This window comes from Limulus polyphemus, unplaced genomic scaffold (genome assembly GCF_000517525.1).
Source record: "Limulus polyphemus unplaced genomic scaffold, Limulus_polyphemus-2.1.2 Scaffold1963, whole genome shotgun sequence".
Classification (NCBI taxonomy): domain Eukaryota; kingdom Metazoa; phylum Arthropoda; class Merostomata; order Xiphosura; family Limulidae; genus Limulus; species Limulus polyphemus.
The window spans coordinates 121,370-140,141 of NW_013667573.1; the positions used below are offsets into that span (position 1 = coordinate 121,370).

The 18,772-nt window shown below is 34.8% G+C and overlaps 1 protein-coding gene across 1 annotated transcript in view; it reads right to left on the reverse strand.

The window, feature by feature from the left end:
* LOC111087285 overlaps nt 1–18,772 on the reverse strand; it is a 48,590-nt gene that overhangs the window by 15,129 nt on the left and 14,689 nt on the right. Inside the window, exons 3-5 of the mRNA XM_022393412.1 lie at nt 2,895–3,013; nt 799–889; nt 277–366 (exon numbers count right to left, since the gene is read on the reverse strand). Of these exons, the coding sequence (XP_022249120.1) occupies nt 277–366; nt 799–889; nt 2,895–3,013 (300 nt within the window). The remainder of the gene's footprint in view (nt 1–276; nt 367–798; nt 890–2,894; nt 3,014–18,772) is intronic.

The following is an 18,772-nucleotide window of genomic DNA, read 5'->3' on the forward strand; positions in this document are numbered from 1 at the left end:
GTTCAGAAAGAAGAAAAAAAACACAACTGATATAAGATGTATTTCAAATAACTGCTATATTATATCAAATTATATCTATGCTCATGTTTCAATACATTTCGTAATTAATTAATTATTATACTGCCCCTTTCAAGAGGTGCTGTGGAGCAACACTTTCTTTGACAATGGAATGTCTAAATATGTAAGTTTGTTATAGTAATCACCCATTAATGTTTTCACTTTGTGTAATTCAATTTTAAAATAGTTAATACGTTGGCATGTATAATAATAACTTACGTTTTCTCTTATTTTTTGCGTTTTGCTCAACAGCAGCAAGTTTCCTCTTTCAAGAGTGGCCATGTAGGCCTGATACTTTCTAAGTTTGTTCTGGAAGAGATCCATAACAATATTAAGTTAAATTTAATCAAAACATGTGATAAACAAAGAAAAAAAAACCTCCAGCTTTTCATATATCGTTAAAACGTCTTAGTTTAATGAGATCCACTTCTAATGTCTTAATGTTGTCATACTTAACGTCTTTTTTTTTAACATTTATTTTTAATAAGAAAAGCGTTAATTGCTTTCTTTAAAGAGTATGCGTGACGTGAGAAGCTTCGAAATTGGTTTTCTATTTATATAAGGAACTAATTAGCTTCTTAAGTCTAACAGACTTGCAAATACAACTTAAGAGAGACTTTTTAATACGATAATGAGCATTATTCTAAAATCAACCCTTTTAGGTAATCTATAAACAGTGGAACTTCACAGTCAAAACCATTAATTAATCTAAAAAACTGTAATAACAGAGATTATTCGTACCTCGTACTTTAAAGCAATAGATGTTTTCTCGTGCCTTAATTGATCTAGCTGAGATTTAAACTGCAGCATACGTTTCATCATATCTTCCATCCTGCAGAAACAATATTATGGAGTTTTTACTATAAGACCAAACTTTTATTCCCGATTATTTATAAAATGTGTTTAAACATTAAATTAGCAGCTTTTGTTTATTTTTAGAGCAAAGTCAAATTGGACTATCTCCTGTGTCCACCTCGGGAATCGAACCCCGGATTTTAGCGTTGAAGCTTGCAGACTTACCGCTGTCCCACCAAGGGACGAGCAACTTCCATAACGTGTATTTATAATATAGAAAATTCAATTATGTGGAATATTTTGAAGAAAATAAAATATGCATCAACTGCTTCCTAACGAATCCTGGAAAGAACATTTTTAGATAAAATGTGGAAACATTTTGCATTAGGAACATACCCAAGAAAGAAAAGTGTTTACAGGGTGACTCTAGGAATACTAATTCACTAACTCATTATATTAACAACTGACAACAGGTACAATAAATGCCTTTTTTTTGTTTTTTTGGCTTCGATGTGAATTTACATGTATTACAGATAATTTTGTAAGACGTATATCTCTGTAACATAGATGTGATACAAATAAGAAATTCAGACAAAAACTAGATTCCGAAACAAAGGCAGGATGAAATTTACTTTCAGATACAGGCTAAATACTCAAATTACAGATCACAAGCCCTTCCTCAGATTTAATAGAGCCGTTGTGTGCTGCAAGACCAGAATCAGTTAAACGTTCGTTTTACCCATACTTTGTTTGTTTGTATATCTGAACGTCCAAAGTCATAGCCTGAATATTGAAAATAACAACAAATTACACAGTCAAATATGCTGAGAAAAGTCTGTGTAATTAGTGTACTCTTTTGGCTTCTTAAAATATCTGCATATAATAAAGCTCAATTATCGTGCTGTTCGAGACAAAATTATTTTTCAATTATATGTCTGAACAATGGCTTTTTTGAATTATTTTTCTTATGGAAATGTAAAATTTCAAAAACATTTATTTAATACATTGTCTAAGATATACTGAAATACATTAGATATAAAAATTAAGTTCAAATAATCAACTGTGGATGATACAGTTTTCCTAACTGATTATCTTGTATGAAGATTTATGAAGAAACCGTTTGTTATCGTCAGGTGCTCTGAGCCTCTGTACAAAATTTACGTTCACAGAAATTATTCGATACAAATCCCTAATAAATACGTATTAAACAGAATGTCTGTGAGCCTCGTACGATTGAAGATTATACTATTTATATATATATATCTATGTTTGCATGTTATTTTAATTTATTATACAATTATATAATTATTTGTAATACCTTAGAATCACCAATAACACATTATTGCATTAACTTTTCATTTTGAGTTATTTTCCAGGTTGAATAAATACTTTATGATACGCACAACCTATTAGAAAAACGCAATTTACTTTCAGATATAGGCTCTTAATGTTCAAATGACAAATCAAATTATAAATTAAACACAAAAATATATATCTATATCATAATATTTACGCATAATTCTCGGTCAAACCCAAATCAGTCCAGGCTTGTATTTCACTAAGTGTTGGTTTCCAAAGACAAAACATGGGCTGGATACCAGAATCATTAGAAATATCCCTTAAAAGCAGAAGGTGCTTCCGTTCCGCCCCTAGTGTCACAACCGTATGTCTGCGGACTTACAACGCTAGAAACCGGGTTTCGATACCCGTAGTGGGAAGAGCACAGACAGCCCATTTTGTAGCTTTGTGCTTAACTTTAAACAAGCAAACAAAGTTTCCGTTCTGACTGGAGAACAGATATAACAACGTGATACGGAAAACAAAAATAGTTTTATTTACGTTATTTTAATTAATATTTATTCTTTGATTTATGCTAGTATATGTAAACGCCCTCTGGTTTTTAGTTGTAGCTTAAACAACAATAGAGATGTAACATCTTTTTTTTTAAATAATGGCACGCCTGAAAAACCAGATTATGAACATTTATTGTGTACAAAAAGCTATTTTAACAGTTATCTAAAGACTTTTATTACAACCAGTACCTTTGTAGATCTTGCTGAAGCCTGATTAGATGATTTTTACAGTAAGTACTTTCAGACTGAAACTCTTTCAGGCATAGTTCCGCATCCTGCCGCAACATTGTTTCTTTTGTCACAGCAACCTATACGAAAAAAAAGTAAGACATTTTTACTTTCCAAACTATCCCGCATCATAATGTCGATAATTACTATATATATCACTGAATGAAACTAACAGACAACTTGGCCAGAAAAACAGGCACGTTTGATGAAAATAATTATGATAATTATGAATATAATTGAAATTTCGTTAAACTGAGACTTCGCGACATCTGTGTTTGAAACATTCTTGTTGTTTATGTTTTTCAGACTATTCGAATAAACAACTTGATGAGCTTGAAAATAGTTTATCAAAGTAAACTAATAATTATTTTTACTTCAAACAGTCATAAAACGTTTAGCAAAGGAAAAAGAATGGGTTTGTTTGTTGAAGAGATAATCCAGTCCACTGTAGTAAGAGATAATCCAGTACTCTGTGGTAAGAGATAATCCAGTCCACTGTGGTAAGAGATAATCCAGTCCACTGTAGTAACAGATAATCCATTCCACTGTGGTAAAAGATAATCCAGTCCATTGTAGCAAGAGATAATCCAGTCTACTATGGTCAGATATAATTCAGTCCACTGATGACAAAGATAATCCAGTCCATTGTAGCAAGAGATAATCCAGTCTACTATGGTGAGATATAATTCAGTCCACTGATGAAAAAGATAATCCAGTCCATTGTAGCAAGAGATAATCCAGTCTAGTATGGTCAGATATAATTCAGTCCACTGATGAAAAAGATAATCCAGTCCATTGTAGCAAGAGATAATCCAGTCTACTATGGTCAGATATAATTCAGTCCACTGATGAAAAAGATAATCCAGTCCACTGATGAAAAAGATAATCCAGTCCATTGTAGTAAGAGATAATCCAGTCTACTATGGTCAGATATAATTCAGTCCACTGTGGTATTAATAAATCTTGCAGGGAAGGCCCTCTCTGAAAATTTCCTATTCGATCAGCGAATGCTCATTTTGGCCGCGAGTACGAGTGGGATACACATCGTGTCTAGAATGTATCAAATGACTTGTATACATAAAACGAATAACTACTGCTGTGAATAATCAATATTCAATTTCCCAGTAAAAAAACAAAAATCGTCAGAATACTCTGGTAGTAATATGTGTGGTATAACGACCGTAGAGAACGTGGAGCTGGAAGAGTCCGCCCATTCTAACCCCATCTAGCATGCTCATGAAGACCAAATGGCATGAAATAAACAAAATCCCATTTCCCCCTCCTATCTCTAAAATCCAAACGTAAAATATGAATGTATCTTCATATTACTTTCGATTCGTCGTGGACTGTCATTACAATAAAAGATGTAGTCTTGTTGTGAGGCTGATACGTAATAGAATTACATTACAGGTTATGGGTTTTTTCCCTGGATATATAGTACTCATCCACTATACTTATCCAAAATATATCGAATAGGTTTTGATAAAACGTTGTCAACACTCATGATCTGCATAAAAACATAATGTAGAGTGTACATATTTCGGGATGAAACACATTATGTAGAGAGTGTACATATTTCGGGATGAAACACGTTCTGTAGAGAGTGTACATATTTCGGGATGAAACACGTTCTGTAGAGAGTGTACATATTTCGGGATGAACACATTATGTAAAGAGTGTACATATTTCGGGATGAAACACGTTCTGTAGAGAGTGTACATATTTCAGGACGAACACATTATGTAAAGATTGTACATATTTTGGGATGAAACACATTATGTAGAGAGTGTACATATTTCGGGATGAAAAACATTATGTAAAGAGTGTACATATTTCGGGATGAAAAACATTATGTACAGAGTGTACATATTTCGGGATGAAACACATTATGTAGAGAGTGTACATATTTCAGGATGAAACACTTTATGTAGAGAGTGTACATATTTCGGGATGAAACACATTATGTAGAGAGTGTACATATTTCGGGATGAAACACAATCATTTTTACATATGAACTGCGGTATACATGTTTACAATGGCAGATCAACGCAATGGTTGACGGGCTGTAGTTCCAGGGCCATACCAATCATGAGAACAATTGCTATTTCGATTAAGGGTGTTAGATCACGTTTAATTTGTTGAAAAACGAAACGTTTGTTTGTAAAAAAGACGTTAAAAATACGTCCAACTCTTGACACATTTGATGTATCTACAATAAAATGAAGATACGGGAGCTGTAGCGTCATTTTACAAAACATAAAAAAGAACTGATATGCTATTTAAAAATCAAATGGTCAAAATAACATGGTACATTACTACTTGTTTAAACACAGAATTCTAACATAAAAATACAATAGTCCCTTGATCCCCAATAGGTTTAATTTGGCCCTGCATATTTAAGTTTAGGAGATTATTCTTCCAAATTTTGCTATATCTTTATTCTTATCAATTTGACAAGTCCTGATAACTATCATCTATACTTCGGGAAGCGTCTTAAGCTTTCTTAGTTGAAAGTCCTTGGTTTTGACTTGAATACTTAAATCCTTGGCTGATATTGTAAGTAAAGATGTCTTGCAACACTTTAACAAGGTGGGTAATACAAACAAGAATGTCATATTCTCCACAGAATAGTGTTCTTAAGAATAAGTTTTACATAAAGAGGTGAAAATGAGAACTTGTGCACTTAAATTTGACCTTTATTTGCAACAACAACAAATAAACCAATGAAAAACTTAACAAATTTATTATAGAGTTTGAATTTCATGTGTTCAATAAAAAAAAGGGCTTTATGCTTTTAGGAAACATCTAAAATACGAACTTGCATACAACTATAAACAATATATTTTCATATAGTTTGAAGAAAGTTAATAAATAAACTATACAAAATCTTAAACTTACGCCTATGCTATTAACAATGTAAGTACTATATCAACAATTAAATGGCCTAGCCATACATAAACTATACAAAATCTTAAACTTACGCCTATGCTATTAACAATGTAAGTACTATATCAACAATTAAATGGCCTAGCCATACATAAACTATACAGTTTGAATTTCTCTTCTTCCCATTCAATTAATCACTGGATGAAACAGGAAATTAAAAAGAGAGAAAAACATTTCCGCTAAAGCTTTCCGTATTATGAGTAAATCGATATCAACGAAAATGAACGATCCAGATTATAAAGCGGCTTACGGTTTTATCTTATTTTGGGCGCTGGCTGTCTCGACGTACCGTAGTCATCCACGCACAGTCCTAATATTAGTGGCACTTAAACTTTAATTTACATTGCGGTACAGATTTCGTTCATGGAACATAAATACTCTGCTTGATACTTCATAAAACACAGGTTCCGGCTGAACTAAACCGAGAATTCTGTCTGCCGGGTAGTTGACTGTAGTTTGCAATTGAAGCCATAGCTATTCAGGCACTAAATCGCCCGAATATCTTCTTTATAGCGTCGTATTTAAAACAACACTGCTCTGCCACTGGCATACTTTGATTTATTAACTTAATAAAGAAAGATTTAATGACTGAATAAAAACCATAGTTTACTGCGAGTGATATTAAGTGAAGAGTTATACAACACATAAATTGTTGATACTGCTAAACCGAGCAAAGCAATATTCCTTTTTGACATTTATCGATCGCAAAATTAATTTAAGCCTACAAGAAAAACACAGAAGTTCAAGAGGACATTAGTGCGCTTATGATGCCTCATTCTTCACAAAACCAGTTAACACAGATATATACATGGACTTATTAAAGATTATTATATATTAAACGGTGTATAAGTACAAACGTTCAAATCTGACATTTTTATCATACTACAGATGTCCAAGGTTTATAAATTATTATATGTTCGACTAAAAACCAAGAAATGATGGAACTAGCATGCCACAATACTGATCAGCTACATATAAACTGTCAGTTTTTTTAATATTTTTTTTTTCAACCAGCTTAGTATTTTCAAATAATACTATCATTTACGTGAGTAACAAAAATGTTCGTTTTTACATTTTTCTTTTCAGGCAAAACTATATAGCTCGTTTTTTTGTTTTATGAAACCATACAATTGAAATGTTCAAAATGAAATCAGTTCTTGTTTTAAAACACCGGTAGACTATAGACTAGAGAAGACTGAAAAACTTCCAAGAGAGTCACAGAAAACTAAGTCAAGGACTTAACGATTGTCACGAATTTGTTTTTTGAAACAGCAAAGGGTAGATTTTAAAATGCACAATACATTCTTCAACGCTCGAGTAACGTTTATGTTGGCACTAGGTATTGTACATGATCATTACCCCATCTACATTTAATAATTTAAATAATTAAGATGTTAGTGTGACTCACTTATATATATATATATATATATATGCACGGTGTGGACGTCCCTATGGAACTAAATAAAGTATTGTTAGCAATGCTTCACTATTTTATTCTAGATCTATGTATTGTTTTGGTTAGAACGAGAACTCTTGATTTAAAGTGACGTGATCAATTGTGACGCATAGAAATTTCGCGAGTCCCTTGAATAGTGTTGAATAATACGAAGTTAGGCTAGAAAGAAACGGGCTAGATTATATGCCAGGTTTTTTTTTAGCTCATTCAGTAAATTTAGTTACAATCAGTTCAGTAACATATGTTTGAATTGGCATTTCAACAAAGTAGAGTTTGCTAGAAAATGACTCTTTTTAAATGTGAATTAGGCCTATCGATGAATATAGCCTTTTGAACTTGTACGTTGTGGTCGAAGAAATAAATCACTTTCTTTACAATTAACTGACCTAGACTTTGGATTATGATTATATAATAATTAAAAAGAACCTGCTCAACGACAGAAACCATTAAAACAGTATTACAATAAGTATTTCAACATATATCTATACAAACGCATCTTGCTGCGGAATGTCAAGAGAGACTTTTTGTGCAATTTTTATGATATAATAATTCCACTGATTCTAAAGAAAACTCGCATACTGAGGGTAATACGGAAACAAAAATCTATAGCTTATAATGAGACCCTAATATGTCATATTCACAATTCCGGGTGATTAAAAACACACCTATTTTATCTACTACGTATATTGCGATTAGGCTTCAGACTCGAAGCTAAGATTTAATACTTATATGCTATATTTTTGCGTGTAAACGTCAATATTATATTATATTATATTTACGTTAAGTATTCTGAGACCAGTAGGAAAGTTTGTTTGTTTATTGGGAATTTCACGCAAAGCTACACGAGGGCTATCTGCACTAGCCGTCCCTAATTTAGCAGTGTAAGACTAGAGGGAAGGTAGCTAGTCATCACCACCCACCGCCAACTCTTGGGCTACTCTTTTACCAACGAATAGTGGGATTGACCGTCACTATATAACGCCCCCACGGCTGAAAGGGCGAGCATGTTTGGTGAGAACCCGCGACCCTCAGATCAGTAGGAAAGAGTTGTGTTATATGCTTTGTGAAAATATTAACTCAAAATAGCAAAGTTAATAAAAAAAAACACGCGTGATTATGTTGCAATAAAGCGTGCTTTAAAACGGAACCAAAATATTTAAAAAAATACTAAAACATTTCTAGGAGCAAAATGGTTTCGTGGCGTTTGTGATTTACAATTTTCATCATGTGGTTATCCCAAGAATACCTAATGCAAAATACGCCTGCTCATAAAACCTGGTGGATGAATTTTGACAGTTAACTATATATATGTGTATATATTATTTCAACAATTAAGTAAATATTAACATCAAAAGAAAGGAGTGAGTTAAGAACAACAAGACCAAACCTGTGAGGAAAAAAATATTATCTAATGGTGTATATATAAATATATATATATATATACACGGCTAAACTGTTTTTACCATCAATGTTAAGAAAAGTATTAAATTCGTTTCGTGTAGAGTTTCTTTTAAATATTTCTAAATGATGAATAATTGCTGTGAAACATTCCAGTTTTTGTTCAGCGATATTGAAAATTTAGGAGAATAAAGCGATCAAATAAAGTTAAAATAAACGTTATTTGTTAATAGTTCTGATCCCATGCTATGTTATAAACACGGAGAAAGAGAGTTTGGAACAAACCAAGAGCCAACCAACACTGTATCTCCATCATTGGTCTCCTGACAGATAGTTGTGTCAGTGTAACTTGTCATAATCTCCATTGAACGAAAACTATCTCGACCGCACGTGGGTTCGTTGCCTAGACGATGTGTTAGTGGATAGCTAGCTGGTAGTTTATCTCGTTGTCAACTTTATGCAACTCCCTGTAATAGACCCATAGCAATAAAATACTATTGAGTTTTTATTGTTTCGTGTTATTTTCTGGAACAAGGATGGCGACAGCCAGCCAGGCTACAATATTACCCACTGTTACACGGGAAGAAGATGAACGAATCAAAATACACATTAACGCCTCGATTATTCCAGCCCAATGTGGCGCCGCTGAGGGGTGAACAAACAGAACAAATGAAGAACTAAGTTTCTCGAGAAAGCAGGAGCAGTAGCATTGTTTCCAATAAGTCCACAAGTTAATGATATGATATAAATATATTATATAAACAAGGCGTACATAATACTTAAATTAAGTCACATCGTTTACTATGAAACACAAATATAAGTCTCTCCACACGTCTATGTACATGTATATATTCACCCGTGTATTATTTTACCAACGTCTATTTCTTTTTTTGTTTGTTGTATTTCGCAAAAAAAACTAATCGTCGCCTATTTCCGCTGGCCGTCCCTAATTTAGAAGTGATACACTATAGGAAAGGCAGTTGAAACCCTATGACTCAAAGGGCAATCATTTCCGTTGATGGGATTCAAAACCCGCAACCCACAGATTGTGAGTCGAGGCCCTAACCACCAGGCCTACTAATATTTACATTATTCAGTTCAATGTATTTTGTATATACCTTATTTGTATTCAGTAAAAGAAAGCCATATTTTAGTTTCTTAACGCATAAAACACATTCTTGGTAATCGAGAAAGTGCTTCAGAAGAACACGCACAAGTTTCAATATAAATCTTTATAAATCTAAGGAGGCATTATTATTGTAACACATACTGGTAAGGGATGTTATTAACACACTGTTTTCCATAATCATATACATTATGTTTTTGTTAATATACTTAGAAGATTGATTGCGTGTGAGATGTGTCCCATGTTATAGATTTTCTCATGTGACAAACTTCAAATTGAGAAGAATGATAAGTTGATTTAGTTCATTTGTTATTCCGCTAGGATACCTAGCACGCAAAAGCGTTGCAAAGAAATCTTACTTTCCGCTTCACCTCTAACTTATCTCTATTTCATCACGGTGGCCTGGCATGGCCAGGTAGTTAGGGCGCTCGACTCGCAATCTGAGGGTCGCCGATTTGAATCCCCGTCCCACCAAACATGCTCGCCGTTTCAGCCGCGAATGCGTTATAATATGACGGTCAAACCCAGTATTCGTTGGTAAAAGAGTAGCCCAAGAGTTGGCGTTGGTGATGACTAGCTCCCTTCCCTTTTGTCTTTCACTGCTAAATTAGGGACGGCTAACGCAGATAAAACTCGTGTAGCTTTGCAGGAACTTCCAAACAAACCAAATTCATCACGGTTTATTCCATCACGTGATTGGTAATTCAACTGTTTTCACACATAGGACTAATGTACCACGCGAGGTACGAAGTGTTAGGAATTAGTGGTAGGGAGTTAGTTTTCCCAGGTTACGCTTGATCGGTTGCTATGATACAATTTGCTGTTGGATACTGAAAGAAACTGAAATATATTATCGAAAGAACTTCGAGAGAGGATAATGTTAATCATATCTTACGCCGTTATACTGTCGTGACTATTTAAGTTTGAAGGCTTATAACGATAGAAACTAAGTTTCAATATCTGTGATGGGCACAGCACAGATAGCCTGTTGTGTAACTTTGTGCTTAACTTCAAACAAACAAATATTTTCGACGACTGCGACGATAATAATACGATGTCTCACTACTCACTCTACTAGTAGTTGCTCGCGCTGAGACTGGTAAACTTCTTCATATTTCAGCATAAGTTACGTTAACATTCATGAGAAGTAAGTTTACACATTTCATCGTAAGTTACGTTAACATTCATGAGAAGTAAGTTTACACATTTCATAGTAAGTTACGTTAACATTCACGAGAAGTAAGTTTACACATTTCTTACGTTAACATTCATGAGAAGTAAGTTTGCACATCTCTACATGAGTTACAGTAATATTAATGAGATGTGTCACTACAAACGAATCTCAACTAATAGTACGAGAAAAACCTATTAGATATGGCAGGTAATAATTCTTTCTGGTTATGTCAGATACTGTCGTGTTCCATGAACATCAAAACAAACCATTTAGTTAATGCATCCACTGTAAGTTATAGCTAGGTTTTCGAGCGAGCGAAAGTATTCGATCTAACGTGTTTCATTGATCGCCCTTCTCATTGTATGTACCATTCAACGTACATTACGTTACGGTCGACATGTTTAAGTGAACGAAGTTGTTAAGAAAATGGGCCATGAACACAAATAATATTAGGCGAAGTTCGTGCGTGAGTCTAATATTTTGTTGTATACATTTGCTTCAAGAAATCGTTGTGTTAACGACAATCAGGGCCGGGTGCATGGTTTAGTAGTTAACGTGCCAGATTGTGAATCTGAGGGTCCGTGGTCCGTATCCCGCACTTTAGGGCCACGGGCACTTTATAAGAGTAACTGTCAAATCTGACACACTAGCAGGATTTGACCCTCACTCTTGTAATGCATCCATGGCACAAAAGTACAGAATGCAATTTTGCTTTGGTGATAACGGAACGTGTACTGTGGACTCGTAGTTCCAACTGTTCGGTCATGCTCGTTCCCACTATTGACTGCTTCAAACTACAATCTTAATCCTATAGACCTGATAGTTCATATAGACCCTAAGGACATTATGAACATTTTTCAAAGCTATTTATGCATCAGATTTCTTATGGGTCCATGGTTTTATTGGTTACAGGAGCCTTAGCAACAAGAGTCACACACACACACACAAAATATCATCAATATCGCGATTAATCCTATTAATTATTGCTTGTGATCCCCTACATATTTTACATAGAACATAGGTGATTTCAATCAATTTTATTTGGCCGATTTATAAACCCTCAAATTATTCATTTGTTTATATACCGTTTACTACATATTGTTTTGTCATCTTAACCCTCAAATTGCTCACTTGCTTGTATGTCATTCACTAAAGGCGGGACCCATATATTGTATTACATGGAGTAATTTCTTTATATTTTGTCTATTTGTAATACAATATATGGGTCCCGCCTGTAGTGAACGACATACAAACAAGTGAGTAAGTTGAGGGTTAAGATGAGAAAACTACATGTAGTTAACGGTATATAAACAAGTGAGTAATTTGAGGGTTAAGATGACACAACCACATGTAGTGGACGGCTTGCAAACAAGTGAGTAATTTGAGGGTTAAAATTGTACAACCACCTGTAGTGAATGGTATACAAACAAGTGAGTAATTTGAGGGTTAAAATGGCACAACCATCTGTAGTGAACTGTATACAAACAAGTGAGTAATTTGAGGGTTAAAATGGCACAACCACCTTTAGTGAACGGTATACAAACAAGTGAGTAATTTGAGGGTTAAAATGTCACAACCACCTGTAGTGAACGGTATACAAACAAGTGAGTAGTTTGAGGGTTAAAATGTCACAACCACCTGTAGTGAACGGTATACAAACAAGTGAGTAATTTGAAGGTTAATATGACACGACTTTCAGGTTGCCCCCAGTTTTGGATTGTCTTTCTGTTTTCGTGAATCTATTCAGCATTGAGTATTAGGCATATGTAACATTCTCAAGTAACCTTTGACAATGCGTGATGAGAAGTACATAATAGTATGTTGACTGTACAAGTCTTTGACAGTGTGTAACAATTTGTATTGAGAATTACATAGTATGTTGACTCTAAGAGACAAAGATAATTCTCGAAAGGAAGTTTGATATGTGATTATGTTTTACGTTAGCCACTATCATATAAAATTAATTCCTAACGATCTGTACCTATCCAAAATGTAAAGACTTATTACTAATTTTCCTACGGATCGATTAATTGCTCACTTGTGAGCCAAATGACAATTAATTTTGGTTTGGTAGGTAAATATATACATATATATATATCAATAATGACTTTTAATCATTATTTTTTTCAATCTGCAGACAAAACTGTGTGATTTGTTATCCCATCATTTTCAGAGACTTTTGATTATGGTTAAATAATGCAGTCGACTGATGAGTCGTTAATCCTAGAAACGCCAGTGTGGGGTCACTATGACCCCATACAAGTTAATTAAACCAGTATACTAAACTAACCACGCTGGCGTTCTAGGATTAAGGAGGATAACGTTAACACAAAGTTGTCGTCTAGATGGTGATGTAACTGTGCTCGCTAGCTAGACACGCTATTGTCAACAAGTAATTAAAATATGATAAATGTTGTCGACGTTCACAGTAAGTCAAAAAACTCAAAGGACCTCAGTTTGTGCTTAAACGCGTTTCACAGTTAACATAAGGTGCTCTTTGAAAGATTGGCTTGACGTGCAGATCGTAAATGATTTACATATAGAAAACTGTCTGTGGACTTAACTTCAAGGGTAGCTTAATAAAGTAACGGACTAAGTTAACACTGATAAGACAGCAACTGAAAGGACTCTATAGTAACTGAGAAGTGTTCTAGAAACTGGTTAAACTCTATATCAACTGACAACACGAACAAGATGTTTTGATAAATGTGTTTAATTCACGTTATCGTATTTCCAGATATAGCTGAACCAGACAAACTTTATCGTTCGTGTTAACTTAGATTTTTAATCATGACTTAAGTAAAAAAATACTTGTTCTTCTAAAATGATAGAAAAACAGAACTCAGGCGAATACATAAATTAACTTGAGATACATATAAAACGTTTCTCAATATTATGATGTTTTTTTAAAATGCTAAAATCCCAAGTTACAATGTTCGTTTTTTAAAAAAAAAAGTGTGTTCGAAAAGACGTATTAAGAAAGACGGTTTGTTTCTCAGTAGTTTACGTGCAAAAATTAGTAGTAACTGAAGCACTCAAGATTACGAGCAACGTTACAGCTGCACGTGAACACTTTCAAGAGAGACTGAAAATCTCTCTAAATTGCCAATAAATATTCTTACCTATAATTTCACAGCGGGAACAGAATGGCAGCGAGCAAATTTAAGACGTAATACGAATGTGGGTTTTGGTGGTCCGGAAGTTAACACCGTTTATTATGATTGAAATTATTTGCTCTCTCAGGAACAGTACTCCTGAAATTAAAATCTCAAGTTGTCAATAATAAGTTCATATAAACCAGTAATCTACCAGACGTAGGAGCAACAAGGTACCCCCGATAACTCTCAAACGTAATGAGCAGAATGAGATTCTAAAGCACGGAACGTTGGAAATTTTCAGTTACACTTCACTGCTTAGGGTGCGAGCACGTAAAGAATTCACTTAGTTGGCAGTTTTCCAATTGAAGTTAGTTACTGAGGTAACGATTTCATTTCCAAATGCTGTTTTTGTTTTTTGTTGTTGAAAAGTTTGACAATGAACTCTTGTTAAGGAGTTCATTTCCCGTGACAGGAAACACTGATGTGTTTTATGATAATTAAAAAAACTACGTTCTATAATCGATCTAAATTAAATCCTCTAAAATTTTGTTCGCTAGAAACTACAGACCTATGAGACTCGCCTGAGAATCGTTCCCATTTTGTTAAAGTTGAGAGTCGACAACCCTTTTCTTTTTGTTTGTTTTATTATCTTACCAACAAAACGTTCGGTCAGTCCTAATCTAAGGGTAGCAAGAAAGTAAACATTAAAGGATTTTACCCCAAGTATACTGAATTATTTCTTTCTATTATAACTATTTCTTTAAAAAAAACATAACTGAAAATATTATTGCCATTGAAACGAAAAGGTTTATATATCAATATAAATAACACTATATGTATTTACAAAAATACAACGACAAAAAAATAGGTATTACTCTCATATAAATGACGAAATTCGTTACTTGGTTTTGTGAGTTCGATTAAAATGGTTCGACCACAAAACCGTAACTGTTATAATCAGCTTTTTTTTTCAGATTTGCGGTGTACGTGAATAGTTTGAAACGATCGCATGATTTCCATGTATCATAAAGTTTGTTTGTCTGAAGGTAAGCAGAAAGCTATGGGCTATCTGTACTCTGCCCACTACGGGTATCGAAACCCGGATTCTAGCGTTGTAAGTCCGCAGACATACTGCTGTATCATAAAGAGTAAGTTGCAAATGAAAAGTGGAGATTCAAGGAGCAAAATAATGAATTAAAGGAATGTAAGCTCAGACCAGACTGTAGTCAAAACGGTTCAATATTTTGATTGGTCTAATTCGTTTATGCATCATCCAAGAATGATTGTTGTTTTCTATTTCCTCAAAAAAAAAAAAAAACGACAGAGAGAGAGGGAGGGAAAGGTTTGAAAATAAACCGCCAGGAAGATGCAGTCATTTCGACCGACAGTTAATTCGTTATCTAAACAAACTTACATCTGGGGAAAAAAAGTAACTGTCAAAAGAAATTAAAAGGAAATTCACTTGCGAGTGTCCTTGACATGACTGCGTTATGAGTGCCGCTCATTCCGGGCTTGAGTTGGTCCTGTGGTAGAGCTCCGGGTTCGAATCCATGCGATACCACAATTTATTCCCCACATTTAAGTTATGAGTGCATTATAAGAATGACAGTCAATCCCTTAGTATAAATGGTTGGTGGTAGGGTGTGGCTGACTGGCTAACTTATCTCTGGTTAGTAGATCAACATTTGGAATAGCAGTCGATAGCCTTAAGAGCTTTGCTATAAACACTAATATGTCTCTCATTTTCGACCTTCCATTAGAACCATACAAGTGACCTGGCTTTTACGACAGTATTTTAAAAATACTGAAAGAACAATAACATGTATAAATATTAAACATTTAGTTATCAAATGATATAGCACATTGTCGGTTATTTCACTGTTAACTTTTAAGCTAGTTCTTTTTTGTATATCATATATGACATTCATTAGAGAATATCTATTATACATTCCGAATTTACTAATTTCAATATCATGCCAAAGGGGAAAAAGGCACCTTTAATATAAAATGATATTTTATTATATATATATATATATACACACCAAAACATATTTTTAGGAATTGAGTAAAAATGTTGTTATTATTACTATTAGGGACAATTAATTGTAACAAAGTCCTGTCAAGGATATTTCTGTAAGGGAAAGTTCGTAGGCTACTTTTCTCGTTCGCACGTTTATTCCTGCTCAATGTATCCAAGTAAACATTTATTTATTGAAGTCCACAATGAAGCACTTTTGCAATTCTCGTTGATTAGTTCATGATTAAAAGAATGTTAGCAGAAAGGCAACGAATCAACTTAGCAGTTCATTTTATCCCATCTTTTGACTCTTTGTAATATAATACTGCTACGGGCACACACATGCCCTTTTCTATAGCATTGCTACTGGCACACACATGTCCTCCTCTATAACACTGCCAAGGACACACAAATGTCTTCTATAACATTACTAATGGCACACACATATCCCTTTCTATAGCATTGCTACTGGCACATACATGTCCCCTTCTATAACACTGCCAAGGACACACAAATGTCTTCTATAACATTACTAATGGCACACACATATCAGTGCTATAGAAGAGGACATGTGTGTCCATGGCAGAGCTATAGAAGGGACATGTGTGTGTCCATGGCAGAGGTATAGAATAGGACATGTGTGTGCCCGTAGCAATGCTATAGAAGAGGACATGTTTGTATCCATGACAGTGTTACAGAGGAGGGCATGTGTGTGCCCTTAGCAGTGCTATAGAAAAGGACATGCGTGTGTCCATGGCAGAGTTATAGAAGGGGACATGTGTGTGTCCGTAGCAATGCTATAGAAGAGAATATCTGTGTGTCCATGGCAGTGCTACAGTGGAGGACATGAGTATTTCTATGGCAGTGCTATAGAAAGGGACATGTGTGTGCCATTAGTAATGTTATAGAAGACATTTGTGTGTCCTTGGCAGTGTTATAGAGGAGGACATGTATGTGCCAGTAGCAATGCTATAGAAAGGGCCATAGACACACACATATCCCCTTCTATAGCATTGCTAAGGGCACACACATGTCACCTTCTATAGCTCTGCCATGGACACACACGTGTCCTCCTCTATAGCACTGGTATGGGAATTTGGAATGTTGTGCCATCATGAAAAAAGGGAATTCCCATACAAAAATCCCAAAGTGTACCAGTTTCAGGTATTGGATTGAGTATTTTTTTTCTTGTATATCTAAAAATGAACCTAGCACTGGCAGAGTTGCTTATCTATAAAAGCTACAGTGATAGCTAATGCAGTTGGATTACAATATGTTGGAATTTTCCACGTATAAGTTGACATGCCCTTAGAAATACAGAAAGGCTTTAACAGAAATACGTAGTTCATAAACAAATATTAAAACAAGATGATAAAAAATCGAGCTAAGTGTTATCTCGATGGACGATTTCTTAACCGGAGATTATTATTATTGACGCAATTATTTAAAAAAAAAGCAAGCGAGTTACTCGGGCAGCAGTGCAAGTCAATAAGTAATCGGGGGAAATTAACCGTTGTTAATAATAAAATTTTGTAAACCAAATAAATACCCGAGTAGATGTGTTGTACGTTGATGTTGAAGCTCGACTTTATTTTATGTCAATCATTTCTTGATACAGAAACTACAGCGTATGTCTCATCTGTCATTTAGTCAGTCCTACTCCGTCAAGCTGCAGAAACTTCTGTCAACTATATTTAAACGGATATAGTAACTGATTAGACCATAACCTTGCATTCTCCGAGTCTTGCCGCTGCCGGACAACCTCAGAAGGGAATAAAGGAGCCAGGATGCCGGGAGCCAAAGTGCACGGCTAAAGCCAGCAATGCCAATGACAGCTTTATGTGAATAACTGTGCTCAACGTTAGCTTTGTAGATAACAATAAAAAAGGAATTTATCGATTGTAAAACATCACGGACTTGAGCGAGTAAGGAGTCTAGAAGAAGGAAAAAAAGGTTCTATTTCCGTGAGGAGTACGACTCGTGAAGGATCATGCTCATTGTGAGGAGTTATTTTGGAACCCATCCAACTGTATTAGATCGAAGTTCGTGGTGAGATTCTTTAGGGTCATAAAGGACAGGATTGACTTGATTGACTAAAGCCACCAAAAATAACACGTCTGTTGAAACTATTCCAGTAACAAAACCTTATAATTTTGACCAAACATATCCAAAGTGGAGATTTCGTAGCATTTCACTAAAGAAGGAATGCAGTTAGCCAACAGCACCTTTCGCCACTTCTTCGACTACTCTCCTCTGATCGAACAATGGGATATCTTCGTCACACGTACAGCGGTCTTACGGCCCCAGAATGCAGAACGTGTTTTTGTGGCATTGGATCGCCAACAGTGAATCCTCTGATTCACAGTCTTTACACGTTAACTATTAGCTATGCCCGAATTTTTGTTTTTCTTTTGTAATAAGATTTATAAAAAAAAAACGGATTTTTTTCTCTCTGCAGATAACAGAATTTATCTGTGACTTTCACACTCATAAATACTGTGAAATGAAAACTGAATTAAATATAACTACAAGGGTGTCCGAAAAGTCTGAAACTGGCCCGGCATGGCCAGGTGGTTAGGGCGCTCGACTCGCAATCTGCGGGTCGCGGGTTCGAATACCCGTCA